At 29.4% G+C, this 21,700-nt stretch overlaps 1 protein-coding gene across 6 annotated transcripts in view; it reads left to right on the top strand.

Annotated features, from left to right (window-relative positions):
* The window catches only part of mrj (DnaJ heat shock protein family (Hsp40) member B6 mrj), a 290,448-nt gene that overhangs the window by 249,611 nt on the left and 19,137 nt on the right, over window positions 1-21,700 (top strand). For 5 of the 6 annotated variants that reach the window (XM_075381835.1, XM_075381836.1, XM_075381832.1 and 2 more), the window contains exons 4-5: window positions 9,567-9,680; window positions 19,844-20,029. In XM_075381835.1, the coding sequence (XP_075237950.1) occupies window positions 9,567-9,680; window positions 19,844-20,029 (300 nt within the window). The remainder of the gene's footprint in view (window positions 1-9,566; window positions 9,681-19,843; window positions 20,030-21,700) is intronic. The other variant, XM_075381833.1, reaches the window with a different exon arrangement.

Below are 21,700 nucleotides of genomic sequence, written 5' to 3'. Positions count from 1 at the left end.
ACAATATCTCTTTTCATTCCCATGCTACGCATATATGTGCAAAATTTATCACCTGTGCCTCGTATAAAAAAATGCAATTATGCAACATCAGTACCTCAGTGCACGTGCTAGCCTGGACACGATAACTTTTTTCGTTTTATGTTTTTCGGGTGTGCAACAGTTGTATAATCTTTTTTGTATCTTCTAAATAATTGTATAATAAGGTGTCCCAAGGGTAAAATGTTAAGTATTTAGTAATGTAGTGAGAAAAGAGTGATAGTAATTGAATGGTTTTAAGATAGAGACGTTCTAAGAACTGGTCAGCTGCTTTGCAATGGAAATATCCTTTTTCATTGCATTCTTTAATCTATTTCTAAAAAAATGACTACTATTTTGAAATGGAACATTTTATAGTAAATCATTGTTAAATATTTAGAAAGGATCTTTCTGTAAAAATTTCATAAAAATCAGAAAATTAACATTGACCGTTAATGAATGTAGCCATAATGCATCATAAATATACAGATAAAATCTCAGAAGATCAAATTACAAAAGATCGTCCTTCACTGTAAAATGCAGTTGGAGGTCATTTTTTAAAAAAAATATTTATAAATATATACTTTATTCTGATTTCTATTTAAAAATACATTATATAGATTACATGAATATAGTTATAATTAATTATAAATATAAAAATGAATTATTAGTTTAAAAAAAAAAAATAGGTGTGCTTAAAGTTTCCATATTAATTATTTAAATACAAATTTATGTACATATTTATAACAAAAAATAGTTAACAATTCAGAAGCAGCTATTGAAATTATTTTAAGCACATATTTAAGTATATGTTGAACAGAATACAGATAAAATTGAGTTTTTTGTTTTTAATTATTATCTAAAAATTGATGTATTAAATTTTTATGAATTTTTCCAAATAGGTTCAGTCTCATAAAGTGGGTCATTTGCAATCGAAATTTATATTTTTGATATACAGAAATCATATTAATGATGTATAAACAGTTATTGGTTTATGTAACATATAAATTTTAGTCATGTTAGCTTCATTTCAACTCTAACCCAGGGGTGCAGTGGTACTGGAATTTCCGTACCGCTACTGTTCTATGAGAGAAATAAAAAATTGTCATTTTGAAGAATTAAGTATTCGTTATTAGATTTCTTAATGAAAGATATTGTCACGTGTTCATGGCTTGATCAGAATATTGAGAGATTGACAATTGAAAATATTTATATAATTACGATTTATTGGTTTTAAATAAAACAATTTGTCTTGTTTTATTGACAACAATAATAACATAATATTGACAATTTATTGTCAATAATAATGACAACAGTAATAATAATTGTGAACGACAATCGCAAAACAACTAGTAAAAAAAATAATAACTACAATAATAATCAGACTAATAGTAATAATAATAATAATAACAGATAATAAAAAAAATCTCACAAAAATAATTAGAATGACAATAATGGTAACAGTAAAGATTAATATAAAACAGAATTTAAATACAGGATTTATTCACAGGTAGATAAATAATGAAAACCCGAATTCAGTTCCATTGACAAAAGACATTTCATGACCACTAATTTTAACACTTTTAACCACTAGTCTTGTATTAACAACAACAGTATGTTGTTGTAAAGTATGTATGTGACAAGTGTAAAGTTCTTTTACTCCAAATACCATTGCTGTTCAGAAATAAAGTTACCCTACAGTTTATGAATGAAATTTAGTACATTATCTCTTTCACTTATAGTCCTACAGTAACTCGCTGAAGAATTACTTGTGACGTCACCTTAATAATGCCAAATTTTTTACTTTGAAATTCACTCCTTAGCTGACCTCCTCGCAGTATATTCTCGCTGACTGACGTCTCATGGACTGATTCAGACTATCATCTCGCCAGACTCGCATCGCAGAACTGATTTCAGCTGTCTTCCCTGGAGTATTTAAACTCATTCTCTGGACTGAACTAAACTTGAAGCGTGACAATGATCTACAGAACCCTCACATTTTCCCATGAAATTCCAAACGTTGGTCCGGTAACTCTTCTCACATTAGAAACATTTGTTATTGTGTGTCGGTGGGCAGTATTACAAAGGACTATTGTTAATGGACCTGTTACCTTTACTAGAAGGGTTTCTTTTTAGCCCCTTTCTGGATTCCTCCCATTATTATGTTCCTCTACTACATTCTTCTTAATTGGTAGGAATCCGTTCCTCAGGTCTGTTATACCGATCTTGTTGCAATATTAAACTTCCTTAAATACTGTGTAACAAAAGACACTGCTGTAAATTATAAAAATTGGACCGAACGAAAATGGTTGTTCTTTTTGATTTCTGTATATAAGTGAACAGATAAGTCTAAAAATCTATTTTACAAAAAAAAAGTTAAAAGTTTCTATGTAAATATCAAAATGAATGTGCATTTTTCATAGCATTGTCAAGAGCCAATCACCTGTGACTCTGGACCTTATTGTTTCTGTTTGATATAATACTAAATCTGATATATTCCGGTACTGGAAAATTTATGAGTACACCCCTGCTTTAACCACTTTAATGAATGGATATCTAACCCCTTATATTTCATTTATTGTAAATATGTGTTCTGCCATCTTAATTTATGTATATATTATACAAATTGACATTTGATTGATCAATAGTTGATTTTTCATTGATCAACATAAGACTAATTTCATTTGCTAATAAAAATGTTAATTTAATTCAATTTTGGGTTCTTCCTAGTCTATACTGTTTAAATTGAAGAAAATTGGTGATATTTAATTATTTTTAATTAGGCAAGTATAGCTCAAGTAAGTATAACAGCACCCCTTCTGATATACAGAGTGAGCAAAATAAAACTGAACTCATAATGAAACTGCTGCCCAACACTATTTATGAAAGAGTGTCGCACAATAGTGACACTGGTGGATGTATATGTTACTACGGATTGTTGCTGCTGTTTGTCAAGTGGTTACTTATCAGTCCAGTATACGTTTTCTTGCAATGCAGTATTGTGAGTGGAGTTATTTGTGTAAAATACCTTATTCAATCCAGGAGAGGATAGCTACAGTTGAGGCCTATATTCGTTTTGGATCGTTTGAAGAATGACATCAAGTATTCATAGAAAAACTTTTTAGTGCCTGTATCCCAGCAAAAATTAGCATACACAATTTAGTTAAAAAATGGCGTACAACTGGTTCAGTTTTAAATGCAAAACGAAATAGGCAACCTTCCCTTAGGATTCCACAGGCCACTGCCAGTATTGAAAAGAGAATTACTTCTAGTCTAAAAAATCACGACACAAGTTATCCCAACAATCTGTTGTTAAATACACATCTTGTAAAATTCTTCACAAATTAAAATTGAAACCATACCGCATTAACAACTGTGTAACAACTAAAGGAGACAGACAACGTGGTCAGCAGAGGACGGTGGCCTCCATGTTCCCCAGAGTTGTCTTCTTGCGATTTTTTCTTTGGGGCTATTTAAAGGAGAAAGTTTATGGATCTAATACCCATAATATTGATGAACTGAAGGTTAACATTCATTGAGAAACCAACGCAATTGACAACAACATTTTGCATCAGACGACTCAATATGATCTGTTGAGCAAAAAAGTGCATAGATGCCCAGGGTGGTCATTTTGAATATCTTTTGTAACAGTAGGGTAAATAAATGCAACATTTAAATTATGTTTTATGTTTTTCTTTCTTATTTAATTTGTCAGTATCATTCATAAAATTTCATTCCAACATAAGCGAAAATTTTATTCCAACATAATTTCATTCTGCAGCGATTACATTACGGGTTTTGTTTTATGTTGCTCACCCTGTAAGAATCTCCATGTTTTCTTGCTTTCATATTTTGATTCCATGCTCTATGGTGATTGTTGCCTGAAAATGTTATCTTTAACTGGTAGTGTGGGTGATAAAAAACATTGATTCATATTCTTTGTGCGTGTTTTATTGGCACAACATCTAGTTAGTGTAAGCTTTTTTTTTTCTGCTGTCGTTTTAATAAAGTTTCCCCTAAAAGTCTGAAGAAAATGAAAACTAGTTTTTTCACAATATCTCCTCACCCTTTTAATGAATTGTGAGAAATAATTATCATTAATGCCTCATATATAAGAAATATCTGAGCCAAATTTTAAGAAAATTGTTTGTGTAAATCCAGAAATATAGGCCAAAAGCAGTGTGAGACATAACATACATTTTTTGGTCTATTTGGATCCTAAAACAAAAAATTTGCAAATAATCCGATATCCCATTTTTGACATGATTACCATACAACAGCTATTTTTAGCTGTATTTATCAGAAAAATAAAAATGAGATTGTTGAAGATTTATATATAAAATATTCATTGTTTAGTATAATTTTTGTTAGATTTATTTATTTAGCGTACGGCACTAAAACATAACACTAATTACAGTCAAAATTATAAACAAAGATTTAACAAACTAATATATGCTATCGATTCTAGAGTCGCCATCAGGAAATCTTCAGGATTCCCTTCATAAGCTGTCCTAGGGCAAACTTCTGTGATGTGTCTGATAGTTTGATTTTCACCACACTCACAAAGGGGCATCAGTGTTTTACCCTATTTATACAGGAAATAGGCGCACCTACCATGCTGAGTCTGTATTCTGTTTAGCGTTGACCATGTTAGAAAGAAATTATTATAATTATTTGTTGTTTCAACTGAAAAGAATTATATATATATATTACACAATGTTTGCATCATTATTTATGAGATTTGTGTCAGTTATTTAACAATTATATTGTATTATTATAATATTTATTATAGTGTAGTAAAATACCATTATTATTAAAGTGTAATGCTTATTTATTTAATTTTATTTCATTACTTGATAGATTTATTTGATAAAGTGTAGGTCACTTGATGTTTTTTTTTATTACAATATTTTTTTAATTGTGTTGATATACACAATAATATTAATTTTATTTAAAAAAATAAATTTTTTAGTATAAAAAATACAGTGTATATAAATAAGCAATTTCATTTTAAGTCTTAAAAGTTAATTTTCTAATCTTAATTGTTTAAAAATTTTCTTTTTTGTAAAGTTTTTTTTTTGTGACATTTTAATCTGATCATAATAGTATGTGTCAGTTGTAATGACAGCTAGTTAACAATCTGTGGAAATTTTACAGTACTAGATGGCAAAGCTAATTAACTAATAAATCAGAAATTTGGTGAACTAAATTTAGTTACCTCATCACTAATACCAATATCTTCCCATAATATCTGATAAAACATAAAACACATAATTATGAAATAATAATAATATTCACATTTACAATGTATTTATCATGAATTCAAATAAATCTATAATTATTTCTTGGAGTAGCTGATAAATTGATTTTGTATGATATATATGAATTTTATCGGGCACTAATATTAGTAGTCTGTAAGGGAATAACGATCAATATATAATCTTATCGTACGTGCAGCTGTGTAAACTATCAATTATTTGTGTAACGTGTAAATATCTTCTATCATTTAATTATAACAGGCTCTGTCCCTTTTTTTTATTATTCAAAAACAATTAACTGAATAAAATTGCATGTATGGTACTGCATTAGCGAAAATTTCTTGATTGCATGTTTGAATGTATAATTAAATATGAGTTTACAAACAACAGCATTTGATGTTACTCAAAATATTGTTTTATGACGCACTTTATTGCACCTGCACTGTCTAAATTACTTTTTTTTCAAACCTTAGGGGTTATGTGGTTGTTGGTATTATTTCCTATGGAGACTTAGATAATTCTTAAGAGGTGTACAATAGATCATTTCAGTTCAGCTGAATACATTTCAATTTGTGTCTGTTTGTTATGATATGCAATTATGTATTTCAATTTTTTTTTAAAATGAACCTTATAAAATTACTTATTACTTTTAATTTTTAAAACATAAATTTTTATAGAAATTTATTAAAAAAATGTATAGATTAATCGAAAAATCATTTTTCATTCTTAATTTTTTTAAATAATTTCATTTTGTGCAACTAAGAGGAATAAAGTCAATAGTTGAGTAAATATTCATAGCAATTAGGTAGGATAAATATTTTCAGGTATCAAAAAATTGATTTAGGAATTCAAAATCAATTTTGTTAATTTACGGGACATCTAGAAATAAAATAAAAAAAAACAGTTTCTCATAAATTTAAAACAAATTATCAGTAATATATTTGAACTTAAAACTGGTAGTTTGTTTTTTACCTCCGGGACCAGCGTTAGGTATTGCTAAAGAGGATGTGAAAATGCCACACCTGACCGGGATTCAAACCCAGGACCTCCAGATGAAAGGTCGAGACTCTTACCACTCACGCCACGAAGGCCGGAAAAAATACTAGTTTAGGTCTCGCATTTGATTACAGCATAATTTGATTTCATTATACCTTTCAAAAATTATTCCCATGTAAAAAATATTTTAGTTTTAACAAGAAAAAGAAAATCATTAAAGGCAAGATAAAGACTATAGTGACTGCTCGAATAAGATTCCAGCCGGAAATTTTTAGTGCAGTGCATGTAATCGTGCGGTAATAATTTTATTAAAAATAGATGTAAAATATAATGATTAAATAATTTTAAGCAGTATAAAGATATATCTGTGATTTTTTTTAAGGTTGTGCAATAGTAAATCAACAAACACTAATATACCAGTCGAAACTATTTTCCTATACCTACAATACGTGAGCTGAAAGTTTGCCTGTCGCCAACTGCTGTATCATTGTATTTTACTAGTCTGTTGTGTTTTACATTTTATATATAAATGTGTTCACATTATTAGTAATCAGATGATGTCATCTAGTTAGATAGTAAAATCCCGCTCACCCATCCTGTCCCAGCCAGCCAACAGTTTCATCAGAGCAAAGTGTTAGCTCACTTAGTGAACTTACTAAGATGCCAAACTTTAATTGTACAGTAAAAAAAAGATTATTCTTGTTTCAATGAGAAAAAAAATTATTCTTGTTACTCTACAAGTAGTTTGGCATGTTTAAATTCAGTAACATGTATGCTGCCAAATCCCATATGCCAGGCATGTCAGAACTGGAAACTGCTTATTACATACACTCTCCAGGAACATTAATGGATAATGTATAGGAATTTTGTTGACTCTTGATTAATAATGGATGGTTTTGCAGAACAATCTTTTTTGATTAAACATTTTAACATACTCATTCATAACATTATCATACTTAAGTTTAGCTTAGTGTGGTAATAGAATAATGAAGAAATAATTTCCATATTTGTCTGTAGTAATCTATAAACATTTGATAATGAGAATTTCTATTTTCTGTGCTCCCTTTTTTCATGCTTTCAACATTTATAGTTATTAAATTTGTCTCAAAGCAAATTAATGGGGGATTTAATTGCCTGCTTGATTGGGGGGTACATATAATCTTTTCGAGTGCTATGCATTAAAAATGATTTTTGTTACTAGATAGCTGTCATCAATTGTTGAGTGCAATTTTTATATGCAGTGTAGCATTTAAATATAGGTGATTAAAAGGCAATTAAAAAAGTAAAGTAATAAAAAAGGGAGTCCAACAAGGATTTTCCCTATCGCCATTACTTTTTAATCTTTACATAGAACTAGCAATGAATGATGTTAAAAAACAATTTAGATCCAGAGTAACAGTACAAGGTGAAAAGATAAGATGCTACATGCTGATGATAGAGTAATTCTAGACAAGAGTAAAAAAGATTTAGAAGAAATAATGAATGAAATGGATGAAGTCCTACGTAAGAACTACCCCATGAAAATAAACGAAAGTAGTGAAATGTAGTAGAAATAATGTAGATGGATCATTGAATATAAAATTAGGAAGAGAAAGATTGCAGAGGTAGAAGAAATTTGGGAAGTAGAATTACTAAAGATGGACAAAGTAGGAGTGATATAAAATGCTGAATAGCACAGGCGAAACGAGCCTTCATTCAGAAATATAATTTGTTTATATCAAAAATTAATTTAAACGCCAGGAAAACATTTTTGAAAGTATATGTTTGGAGTATAACTTTGTACGGAAGTGAAACTTGGACGATCGGAGTACCTGAGAAGAAAAGATTAGAAGCTTTTGAAATGCGGTACTATAGGAGAATGTTAAAAATCAGATGGGTGGATAAAGTGACAAGTGAAGAGGTATTGCGACAAATCGATGAAGAAAGAAGCATTTGAAAAAATATAATTTAAAGAAGAGACAGACTTATATGCCACATACTAAGGCATCCTGGAATAGTTGCTTTAATATTGGAGGGACAGGTAGAAGGAAAAAATTGTGCAGGCAATGTTTGGAATAAAACATTGTTAGGGATGTAAGATGTAGGGGGTATACTGAAATGAAACAACTGGCACTAGATAGGGAATCTTAAAGAGCTGCATCAAACCAGTCAAATGACTGAAAAAAAAGCAATTTTGGCAAAGAAACTTTTTAAAATCTGAGGATTAGTAGATGAAGTTGATCATATATCAAAGATTTCTAGGATTATTTAATTAATTAAATCTTAGTAAAATGTGAGTGGGACAACTTTCCTGATATGTAAAAATTCCTGAATGAGAATATTATTTTTGTTGTAAAATAGGACACATAACTCTTATGTGTAAATAGCTAATTTATATCATAATTAAGATAACTCTTTAATTAAGGAACTTTCTTGATAGTACTAAAATTCACAGATTTTGAATAAGTGTTTGTGTGTTTACCCCATTCTGTTTGTGTGCGTGTGTGTGTGTGTGTGTGTGTGTGTGTACACATGCACGTGTGTGTGTGTAACCATTTGTAACCATGATTCACTTATTTTTTGATTGACATTCGCAACTGGTTTAATATGTGGATATTCTATGCTTGAAGAAACTAAAGGCAAGTAAAGTAAATATGATACTTAAAAATAAAAATGAATGAATGAATGTTTGCATTCAACATAGCTTAGTTCATTAAAAGTAGTTGTAAATGTAAACTGTTCAGGTTTCTATTGTACGTGCCGATATCAATGTAGCCCAACAAATCATATGTATATATTTATTTATTCTATGCCTAATAATATTACATAAAACAATATCATTATGTTCGAAATGGAATATTTAAAACAATTTTCCTTGAAATCGTAAAATTATATAATGGCAAGTCTGGTGGACTTCCTGAAGTAAATTTTTCTTTATAAAACATAAAGTGAAATTAAGTAATGTATATGAATGGATTTAATTTAGATATAATAAATAAAGATGTAGACTACAGCAAAAAAGATTGAAAGTAGTTTTTTGATACAGATTGTAGTGAATGTAAAAGATTTTAGTTTGTGAAAGGTTGTTTGATTTACATTATTTGTTTATTTTTTTTTTAATTGTGTGTGTGTATTGGTATATTTTCTTGAGGAGGGAAGAAAGTTTTTGTATTATATGTAAATGATTAACCAATAACTTTCTCACTTAACTGTATGTTTAAGAAAGTGTGCCTTAAATGTGTGCTGTAAATTCTTTATTATTGTTAACTACCAATGTTTTTTTTTTTTTTTTGGTTTTACTGTTTCTTTTATATATAGAATCTAAAAGGCGTATGTATGATCAGCCGTCGAGAACTACAAAAACTTCATCAACTCGTACACAACGTTCGACGTTTCGCAGCTTTTTTGATACACCATTCCATCGTTATTTTGGTATATTAATTAATTTCTGGTGATGTTTTTTTGTTGGGTTTTTTACTTTGGAGTTTTGAATTCTAATTTTATTAATTTTTTGGGATTTTTTTTGTTTTTACTAACATGTTTTCTTATTTTTTAAATTAAATTCTTTGTATTAATTTAAAATTAATAAAAATGTTTTCTTTTCTGTTTTCTATGACTATTCTAACCTCAAAAGAACATTTACTGCAGGTATCTGTTCCTTCTTGTATTTATTCATTTTTTCCTTTATAAATTTTCTTCTAGTACTAATTTAATTATACATAGCTGTCTTCATACCCAAATGCCGTATCATGTTATGGTTGTAGGGCAATCTAACATATTTGCTTCTAAGAATGGGCACAGTAATTCCATGTTTGGATAGCTGGTGGTACTAACGTGATATTTTAAGAGCACTTGCCTGTTAATGAATGAGTCTTGCATTTATATCGGGAATGATTTAGTCAAAATTGCATTTGACATTTGGCCTCGCTTCATTCTAGAGCAACGTTCCTTAACCTGGGGGCTGCAGTGATAATGAGAGAGAGGTGACAAAATTAGCCTACAAGTTTACATGTAAATAATAATGAAATCATTTTATGGGAAAAAATCACTTATTTTAAACATTTTATTTTAAGTACACATGTAAAGAAAATTAATTAATTTAGATGATTGCGTTTGTTTTTCATTTAAAAGTTTCTCCATACGTGGATCTATGTTAGAAACACAAAAAAGTAAATTGTATATTCAAGTGATAAATTACAATTCCGATATTTAATTTTTAGCCCAACCATAAACAAAAAATCCTTTCCACAGAGGAAAAACTTTGTGAAAGGGATAAATATTTTCAATGCTTCTTTGACAAATTTCCATATTCACTTCGACGAGCAAGTCAAGATTTATCTAAATCTACAAATGTGATTTATAGTTGTAATGTCGGCAGACATTTCTATGAGCTGGTAAATGTCAACTGGTAATTTAGAAGCTGCAACAACATTTTCATTAAATGGATTCAGTACCCATTTCTCTCTTTGAGAAATCATATTTATTTTTCGGGAAATACTCCACCAATCGAATTTTTATTTAGCTCACACAAATGCATCTTCATGCTATCCACACTGTGGTGAATAATAGTGTCTTCATTAAAATTTTCCTAAGCATAATCGGAAGTGAGTGGAAACTTATTAGAATTTTTGCTTTGAAGCCAAATAATCCAGACATCAAGCTTTTTAATGAAGGCATAAACTTTGTCATTAATAAAATAGTGTAAATTCACATTCCTAGTTCTTTAAATGCCAAAATACATTGGCTAAGTAAGCCAATAGCAACATGTACCCATTATTCTGTAAAAATATTGAGAATGGGGTTTGTTTATCCTGAAAAATATTATTAATTCATCACGCCATACCAATAACCCGGTTAACAGTTTCCCCTGCGATAACCATCTGACTTGCGTTTGGAAAAGAAGTGATTTTTTTCTTTTCACCCATTTTATCACATAGTCTGGCAAACAGTGTATACTGTAATTGTGACTTTTAATAAAGTTAACCATTTTTACCGCTTTACAAAGAATCTGTTTGAAATTATCTCCATGTCTGTGAAGGAAGCAGTGCGTCCATTCTGCCCTTGTTATTAAATAATCTTTTTTTCAGAAATCCACTGTTCTTTCCTGTTATTGCCTTTGCACTATCACTACATACTGCAATACATTGTGTACAATCTATATTATAGTTTTTTTGTAGCTGCATAAAAAAATAATTAAAAAAAAGACATTGGCCTGTTGTATGACCAGTTATTGATTTGTAAAACACATTTTCTTTGATTGATCTCCTGCTATCTCATTTATATTTCACAAAACATAAGATTGAGAAATATTTGCCATATCTGTTGGTTCATCAATTGAATAAAAAATTTACTTGAACTCACTGAAGAATTATCTGATTGCGAACTTCAGCAGTCATGTCATTAATTCGCCTTGGTACTGTGTCTTAGAAAGCGGATTATTTTTCACTGTTTTTGCTTTTTCGATGTCTATTTAGACATTGACCATATCGATTGCAGCAGTCAATATGATGAGGTTTTTTGCGATTGTATAGGGTTTGCAAATCTTAACTACTCTTAATGCTACAAGTGTACTTTTTATCAGTAATGTTTGATTTGGGCTTGTAATCAGTAATGGGCTTGTGGTTTGGGGGGGGATTGCAAAATATTCATTATATAACTTTTTACGTGTTGGGGGATGTGGAATTAAAAAGGTTGGGAATCATTGCTCTAAAGTGATACCTAGAAGTGCTAGACCCTTAGTAAAATTAACCTTTCATTCTTAGAAAGAGATATCATTATTTGCATAACTAGTTCCTTATGAAAGCAGACAGAGTCCATTATAAACCAGATCTTAATACAAGATGTTTAATACTGAATATTAATTGTTTATAAATAATTGTCACATGAAAATTGTAGGCTAGCTTCAACCTAATGATGGCAATTTAATGAAGAGACTTCTCTGATTGATTGTTTGAATTTATATACGTTTAATTTTAGCTGTGAGTGATAAAGCATTTGATTGGTTGATATCCTATTAGATGAGCGTAAATTTATACCAGTTTTGTTGTGGAATAATAAGTAAGCATCCCATTCCAGGCTTAGTAGGGAAATGAGACTTGAAGTGGCATCCCTTTTTGTTTTTTCACTATTGATATGATATACCACTTCATACAAGTTTTACAAGCCTTTTAAAACTGTAGGAGGTCATTTAGTTCATCATTTTATTATGAGTATCTTTACTCTCAGAAGAAGCAAGTCTGATTAGCGTTGCTCAATGTGAATAGTTCTGCCAGTACTATCAAGGATTACTTTTGATTAATTCTTCTTTTTAAAAAAAAAAAAAATAATAATTTTTGATGTCTTCAAAAATGACATATCGTTACTTTTTATGTTTCATATCATTTAATTTCTTACAATTTCATTGTTATTAAATTAAATTGAAAATGTTAACAAGTTGTATAAATAGTATACATCAGATGTGCAATTCATTATTGTTATGTAACTTTAATATCATTTTCATGCGGTTAATGGTGAACTTTATATATGGTATTATGGGTCTAATTATATGTTATTACTATCATTATATAGCTGTTGCTGTTTTGCTGCTGTTACTGTACCAGTGCTGCTACCTACCGGAATAATATTGGAGCTTAATATTACTGCCTCCTGTAAAGAAATTGATGCTGTTTGCTTCATTTATGCTACTGCTGTAACCTCTAACAATGTACATATAGAATTAATTATAAACGTAGTTATAATATGTGTTGTATAAAAACTCTGATTTTTGGATTGATCTTTGTTTTAGTTTCATTTAATAATATTTAGTTTTCCCCAACCACTTTAGTTTGAAATGTAAAATAATTTTTCTGTAGAACAAAAATTTTCTCAGGAAGAATCCATGATATCCAATGGCAGTGGTTTTGTTCCTACATGAACAGGCAAAAGAGATTATGATCGACAACTGTTATTAAATCATTTGTTGATCGATAAGTGTCTGGTAGATTAGATCTTGTTACATTTTATGTGAATAGATAGATAGATGAGGTTTTTTCTGTGGTTGACCCCAAATTCCTGTAGGAATAAAAACAATAAGCAAAAGAGGAGAAAAAAAAGAGGATATCTCGCAAAAAAAAAGTACCGACGACATAACTTTATAGTGGGTGGCTTGCCCTGCTATTTTATTTTCACCCGGGATTTGCACAAAAGGTTTTTTTGATGGGTATATCAGATAAAGCTAGATCACCTTTCAGTTGATTTTTTTTTTAATTATTGGATCTGGGAGTGGCTTGGCAGTCCCCATGTTGGGGTACACGGAACTGTTCCCCTACCAGATAACACCAAAGATGATCCAGCTTTTATCATCAAGGTCCTGACATCCTCAGCATGGAAGATTCAGCAGGGTCATAAATAAACCCACAGAACTGATATCTGGAAAGGAGAGAATTTTAAGAAAATTGCTTTATTGTATTTTTCAAGATTTGAAGATAATCTTTAGTCAATCCAAATAATTTGAGTTTTACTTTGCTTTCAACTAATTTTTTAAGGCTATTTGACCAGTGGTGCAATTTTTATTTATATAATGAGTTACATAACTGATGCAGATATGGTAACCTAAATTTGTATTTCTTTAACTCTGGTAGTAATATCTTAAAAAGATAACACACATTATTTCATTGATCTAATTACTGGATTGTAGAGCCCATGTAAAACAGTGCAGGTGGTCGGTAAGTCACAGTACCCCTAAAGTTAGAACTAAAAATTTGTAAGGAGTTATAAAAAAAAATGCAAATAGTAATGAATTATTTTATTTATTCACTTTATATACAGTATTAATTCTAAATGTCCAGTGGGTCTGTTTGTTCGCCCTCATGTTGTACGTACAATTCTATATGTCACCACGTCCTCTTTGACATGTGATCAAGCATTTCTAGTGTTATGTTACAGAAGGCATCCCTGATTGTGTCTCGCAATTCTTCTTGCGACATTCAGATTATTAGTATACTTGATAATTCCCCATAATGAATTGTCCAGTTTGGTGAGATCAGGATTTCGGATGATAATGGAGCTGGTGACGCTGCAATACCGCGGCTAATCCAACATCCTGGAAATTTTTCATCCAGAAACTTGTGGACTGATAAAGCAAGACGTGCAGGTGCTTCATCCTGCTGCAACATATTTGTTCCATGGAATACTTCTCTCGAAGTTGTGGTTTTAACTGTGCTTCCAACAGCTCTAAATAATTTTGTGTATTTACTGGCCTTTCAAAAAAATAAGGATCAAACAAATGACAAGCTGTCATTCCAGATCATATCATGGCCTGCGGTAAATTTCTTTCCAACTGTTGCTTTATAGGGATTTCCTTTACCCAAAATAACATAATTCTGGCATGCGACCTTCAATAGATTGTACATTCATAGAAAAAAATATATATAAAAAAAATGTTCCATGTGCACTGCAGCAATGAATTTCCCTAATGAAGCCCAGCAGGATGCAGCACATTTCATACCTGCATCTGACAGTGACGAACATCGGACGAAATAGCCTAACTTTCAAGTCCTTTTTCATTTGGTTTTGGATTGGCATCCGTGATGTATGAAGTTCAGCTGAACTCTTTACGAGTATTTTGTTGTGGATTGTTCAATGGAAACTGCAACAACAGCGCACTGTTTCTAACCGCATTAACTTTCGTCCACTCCACGGCCTATCTTTAACACTGCCTAATTCAAACGAATGTTTTTTTCAAGCCAACATTCTTGCTTTTAGTGGTGGCAGCTTATTAAATCGTTGCTGAAACATATATCGGTAATTAACTTTATTTTTTGATTTGTATGTTGTCTTTCATGAACCTTGTTACTAACTGCTCCTCGATGCTGCAACTAAAGTGTATTGTAGAGAATATTCTATAAGGGACATTATGTAATTAGGAATTAGATGAAAATATCACATTAAAGAAACATTAATTTAGAAATAAAAAATAATTGTGATATGTTTCAGTCATTTGATATATTTTAAATCATAAAAGGATTTTATAATGAAAATTAAATAAGCGTGAAAGGATTTTTTGGCGCTAGTAGAATTATTTATTATTTTACACCTTAAAAAATACTAGTCTTGGAAATGTAAATAATGATTTTGTTTCCTTATTAATCACACCTCATCATTCATCGATGAGAATTCTTGATATTATACAATATATAATTATCACAATTTGATAGTTTTCTGTCACAAATCTCTGTTAATCAACCTGGAATAAAAAAAAAAAACTATTATTTAAAAGAAACCATTCTTCGTTAAAAGAAGTGAAACATTAAATGTCCAATAATAAAAAATTCTTTATTTTTTACGTCTGTCATTTGTTCATTTATATTAAACGCATGCAACCTGTAATGAAAATATGTGATTGTTTTCACATGCGTAAAAACTTGTACAGAAATTTTTACATATATTAAACAGATTTCTTTCTTACATTGTCACGAAAGTACTCATTGGAGGAGTGTTGATGTGTCATGTTTTGATTAAACCTTACTGTGTTTGCCCAAATTGTCTCATTTTCCTTTTTTTTTAATTAAATTTTTTTCTTTTCTTATGATTGAAAATGTAACTTTTCGTTTGAAAAAAAAAATATTTTAGGTGAAAGTTCTTTTTCTAAGTTATATATTAAATAAATCCAATTGATTTGTTGTGAAAGGAATTACCCATTTAACAAATTAAACAAGAAAAAGCTTATTTTTTAACATTATTTATAAGAATATACATTTAAGTATCGCTAATAAAAGTACATAATTTTTAATTATCTATTTCATCATAATAACTTTTAACGACTGTGAGAGAATGAACTGTAATCTTTTACTGTGTTCTACTCATTTAATATAATTAGAAATAAGTTATTAGGTTAGGTTATTACTTGACTTAAAAAAAAAAACGTTGTTTAGTTACAGCTGAACTGAAATTGTTTTTTTTTTTATTATAAATTTTTTTAAATCTTATTTTCTTTGGTTTTGGATTTTTTATGTGAAGTATTAATATATAATTTTTTTTCTAATTTTGATCCATTTTTGTTACTAACCAAGTAATTTGTTAATAATACATACAATGAAGGTGGTAATTTTAGTAATTGCGTAGATTATAGGTGTACAGGGAGGAGGTTACTGCAATTTTTTTAATATAACAGTATGAAGAAGTAATTTTATCTTTATTTAAGAGGGGATGCTAATTCAATTACATTTTGTAAAAAGTGAATATTTATAAATGTGTGTGTTACTTGGAGGATTTTGTGTAAGCTATATATTTTTTTTAACCTGTACTAATATTAAGTTATTGTATTAGATTCAAAAAAATAATTATAAAGTAATAAAGAAAAAGAAGGATTAGGGAAAATTTAATATTTCAAAATTAGGAATGTTAATTGTTTTTATCTATGTGTTCATATTCAGACCAATTTTTTTTGCATGGAATTTGTTACATGTGCGTTACTTAATTGTTATTTTTTTACATTGGAGAAAATAATATTGTTTTAAATTATTTTGTTTTATATAAAGCTCTTATTTTTGTTTCTTTTATTTTACAGTTGATGTAATAATAGTATTGATAAAATAATAGAGACGATAGGTTAATGTTAAGAGTTACTTTCATCTTGCCTTATTACGTACCATTAATATAAATTTCAGCGATAGAATGGATTATAGTGCCAAGGTTATTTCCTGTAATTTCAAAACAATTGAAACGGCGTGAAGAATAACCTATTATTATTTATTATTATATCATTTTAAATCATTACGGTTTATATCATTAAATATTAAGGTTAAATTTGTTGTTGTATATCTTTATCATCATTGGATTTTGAAAGCTTTAATTTCATTTCTTTTTTTTATATAAGAAACAAATTAAAAATTAATCAATTATTTTGCTTTTAATCGTTGGATTTTTTAACAGTTTTTTAAAGTTTATATATAATTTATATTTATAAATATAGTAGATGTTTTTCAAATCCTAGTGTCTTGAAAAATTAATAAATTTTTCCACACTTTCATTATAATGCTAGTCAAGGGACAGGTAAGATTATATCTTAACAAACTCTGTGCCGATTCTTTGTAAGAGTTATAAAATTTCTAAAAGAAAAATAAATTCTGTTGTTAACCATGTGTTTATAATGATCAATAAAGTCCTGCTTATATCCTGGATAAAAATATCAATATCCTTATGAATAGTAAGTTGAATAGGTAGTCATTTTTTTTTTCTAGGAATAGGGGAAGCTTTAAGATATCCACCTCAATGAATTTTGCTCGGTCACTCCTTATAGTTTGGTTATCCTTCCTTCTTTTTCGTTGATATAACTATTTTGATTCCATGTATTGTTCAAATTTTGCTAAATAATTCCCAAGGTGTCACAATATTTAGTAAGCCGTTAAGAAAAAAAGTAAGAAAATCTGTTGTTACTACATTTTTTTGGATGAAATGGTTTTGAAACCGAATAAACTTAAGTTAGATGATAAATTTAATACATTTCAAAGTTTCAGTAACATTTTTACGGTATTTTTTTTTATCCTATGTTAGCTCTTAACGTAGATTACTTTCAGTTACATTTTACATATGTTTTTGTTTTTAATTTTACCTGTACACAAGTGTTAATTGAATTTTAAAAGTAACACTTTTTTATATTCTTTTCGGTTACAGTTGTTTGTTCATTAAAGTGAAACCTTTTACAAATTAAATTTTTTTAAGATAAAAAAGAGAAATCTTTCTCATATTTACTAAAAATATTTTTTAATTTTTTGTCTTCAGTCAATTGACAGGTTTGATGCAGCTCTCCAAGATTCCTTTCCTATCTAGTGCTAGTCGTTTCATTTCGGTATACCCCCTACATAATACATCCCTAACAATTTGTTTTACATATTTCAAATGTTACCTGCCTACACAATTTTCCTTCTACCTTTCACTACAATATTAAAGCGACTATTCCAGGATGCCTTAATATGTGGCCTATAAGTCTGTCTCTTCTTTTAGCTATATTTTTCCAAATGCTTCTTTCTTCATCTATTTGCCGCAACACTTCTTCATTTGTCACTTTATCCACCCATCTGATTTTTAACATATACTTATTGCACCGCATTTCAAAAACCTCTAATCTTTTCTTCTCAGATACTCCGATCGTCCAAGTTTCACTTCCATATAAAGTTACGCTCCAAAGATATACTTTCAAAAATTTTTTCCTGACATTTAAATTAATTTTTGATGTGAACAAATTATATTTCTGACTGAAGACTCGTTTTGCCTATGCTAATTGGTATTTTATATCGCTCTTCCTTTGTCCATCTTTAGTAATTCTACTTCCCGAATAACAAAATTCTTCTACCTCCATAATCTTTTCTCCTATGTTCACATTCAGTGGTCCATCTTTGTTATTTCTACTACATTTCATTACTTTCGTTTTTTTCTTGCGTAAGACTTTATTCATGCTGTTCATTGTTTCTTCTAAATCCTTTTTACTCTCGGCTAGAATTACTATATCATCAGCAAATCGTAGCATCTTTGTCTTTTCACCTTGTACTGTTACTCCGAATCTAAATTGTTCTTTAACATCATTAACTGCTAATTCTATGTAAAGATTAAAAAGTAACGGGGATATGAAACACCTTGTCAGACTACCTTTCTTATTACGGCTTCTTTCTTATGTTCTTCAATTATTACTGTTGCTGTTTGGTTCCTGTAAATGTTAGCAATTGTTCTTCTATCTCTGTATTTGAACCCTAATTTTTTTTAAATGCTGAACATTTTATTCCAGTCTACGTTATCAAATGCCTTTTCTTTTCTAGGTCTATTTTTTAATTATGAAAAAAATTTTAATTTTTTTCAGATATTTTATATTTTTGTTGTAAAAAATTGCTCAATCGGTTATTTAGGTGTGTAAGTAGATATACGCGTAGGTGTGCCATGCATGCTTTCACATATAGTCTGGGACCTAAGCCATTTATATTTAAAATTTAAGTTAGATCCATTTCTGCCGTAATAGTTTTTTTTTGCTGTTTTAATTTAACTTCAGGAACTTCTAACTTAAAAAAAATAAAATAAATAAATCAGTTTATTGAACTGAGATCTGCTTTTATTTCATATATATAGAAAATTTCATCCAGTTTAAATGTCCCATATGTTTGTCCTTCAAATGTGATTACAGAAGAAAAAAATGAACTGATTATCGTATCAGTTTATCTTTCTAAGATTTCTTCCCTTTGTTAAAAGTAATATTGTATTATTTTTTTCGTTTTGTTATTTTTTGAAGCCGTTTTGAATTCTATTAATACACAGAAGTTTCTCCATCAATTCCCTGATCTGAATTTTTTCTTTGTTATTTTGTATTACCGAGGTAATAAATTTAGTTATTTTTTTTGTTTTTTTTTGGGTCCGTGAACCTTTTTTAACGTTAATCTCTCACAGTAGTAAGGGTTGATGGGCTTGGTGTTTAATGCTTTTAATTAACTGGTGTATCGATGGCTGTGAAATAAGGGTGCTGTTACAGTTTCATCCTCTTCATATGATCATCTACTTTATTCATTATATTTTTATCTTTAAAAAGCTATTTTTTTTGTTCCTCATTTTTAATGGACAGTTTTTTTTTCCAGAAAAGAAAAGGAGAGTCTACGATCAGTTTGGTAAAGAAGGACTTAATGATAGAGCAAGATCTCGTGGAAGACATCATGCTATGGATCCTGATGCAGATTTCATGTTTAATTTCCCATTCACGTTCAGAGATCCTGAGGAGGTATTCCGTGAATTCTTCGGTGGTTCACCATTTGAGGAATTATTTGGTAATTTATATATGTTCTTTATATAACATTTTAGTAAATAATTTATATGGTAGTTATCAGTTTTCTTTGTTTTTATTTTTGTTTAAAAGTTGTCACAAGTGTCATGTGAAGACTATGAACAATAGTTTTAAAGATATGAAGTGCTGCTTAGCTTCTTATGTTGGTTTAGTATTTAGTAACCGCCTTACAGAAAAACTTAAATAAAATATTTGTAAAATCACATTTGAAGATTCTCATATAGAAGTAACAAGTACAGTAAAATATTCTATTCTGTAAATCTGCACGATATACCAGCATAGGTGTTACAGTTTACATAGTTGCTGAGCTGGTCGTTAGAGCAGCGGCTGCTGATAATAATAAATACAAGATTAACGAATCTCAAGTTATAATAGAAAATAAAAAGTTAATACAATTCAACAGAATAATAAAAGAGAAGAAAACTGAGGAATGTAAAGTCTCATTTTGTAATAAACATCTAAAAATACAAATTACGGTTAATCAAGGTGCTTACTAGAAATAAATTGTAATTATAAGTACAAAGAATTATGGAGATGTTATCAAAAATGTTTGTATGTCCAAATCGATGTGGTTAAACCACAGAAGACTATTTTTTCCTTTGTACAAGTCATGTTTGAGAAAGATTCTCAAAAATAATAATGATCCTGTATCAGATTGACTTGGAAAAATAAGGATCGAATTGGTTTTTCCATAGTCATTATTTATAGATTAAATATGCTGTCAGTTTCTGTATTACAAATAGAAATGGTATTCAGCGCTATGAAATTTCATCTTAGTGTAAATTTAGGATGCTGGAACCTTAAGGTTATGAAACATTAGAAGCAACAAGAAAAACTGCTCCTTTAAATTGTGTATATTAGTCGACTGGAAGCAATTATTCTCTATAAAATTCAAAGTATTTAACCGGGTCGGACTGATGGATGAACGTAACAATCATTTACCCGATAAAAATTTATGAGTGTTTCTTTCTGATAATTAATTATTCAGTTTGATAATATTCAATTTCAAATATCAGGAATATACTAAGCAGTATTAACCTGAAAATTGAAGAATGATTTTATTTAGCTAGTTAATTGATGTCAACGCATGATGAAACTTCTGTTGTATATTCAGTGTAAGGATCTAATTTATAACCAGGGGGGGAGGTGTTAATATGCCTGTTTTAGAGAGGAGACTTTGTATGTCTTATTGGAAACACTCCCATGGTGTCCCAAACTCCTGCATGACGTTTATCATCTAACTTTTTCAAACGACATGGACGAGCAGATGAGTAATCAAAGCAACCGTATTACTTTCTGGAACCGTATTAGAAACTTGTATAAGTTCAGTAGAACTTATCTGTGTGAGCTCCAATTAATATTTGTGGTATTTGCTGATTTTGGCACCTAAGAATTTCATATTATCTTTATATCTTATTTTACGCTTATCTAAAGTGCCAGACTCTTAGTAAACTCTTTCTACAGAAGAGCACACAACATGTTTTTTCTGGTGAAAATTGAAAACCAATTCTTTTACCTTCATTTACGTGATTATTAATTTTAGTATCTCACCGTCAAAGTGAAATTGCTTGCGTAAAATACTCCAAAAGTTATCATTGAATTCAATTTGGCTGCATCATACAATTGACAGTAGATAATAATCACAGCAGTTTAT

Source organism: Lycorma delicatula, chromosome 13 (assembly GCF_047948215.1).
Source record: "Lycorma delicatula isolate Av1 chromosome 13, ASM4794821v1, whole genome shotgun sequence".
Classification (NCBI taxonomy): domain Eukaryota; kingdom Metazoa; phylum Arthropoda; class Insecta; order Hemiptera; family Fulgoridae; genus Lycorma; species Lycorma delicatula.
The sequence above is the reverse complement of the archived record's forward strand: the minus strand, read 5'-3'. Positions and strand labels throughout refer to the sequence as shown.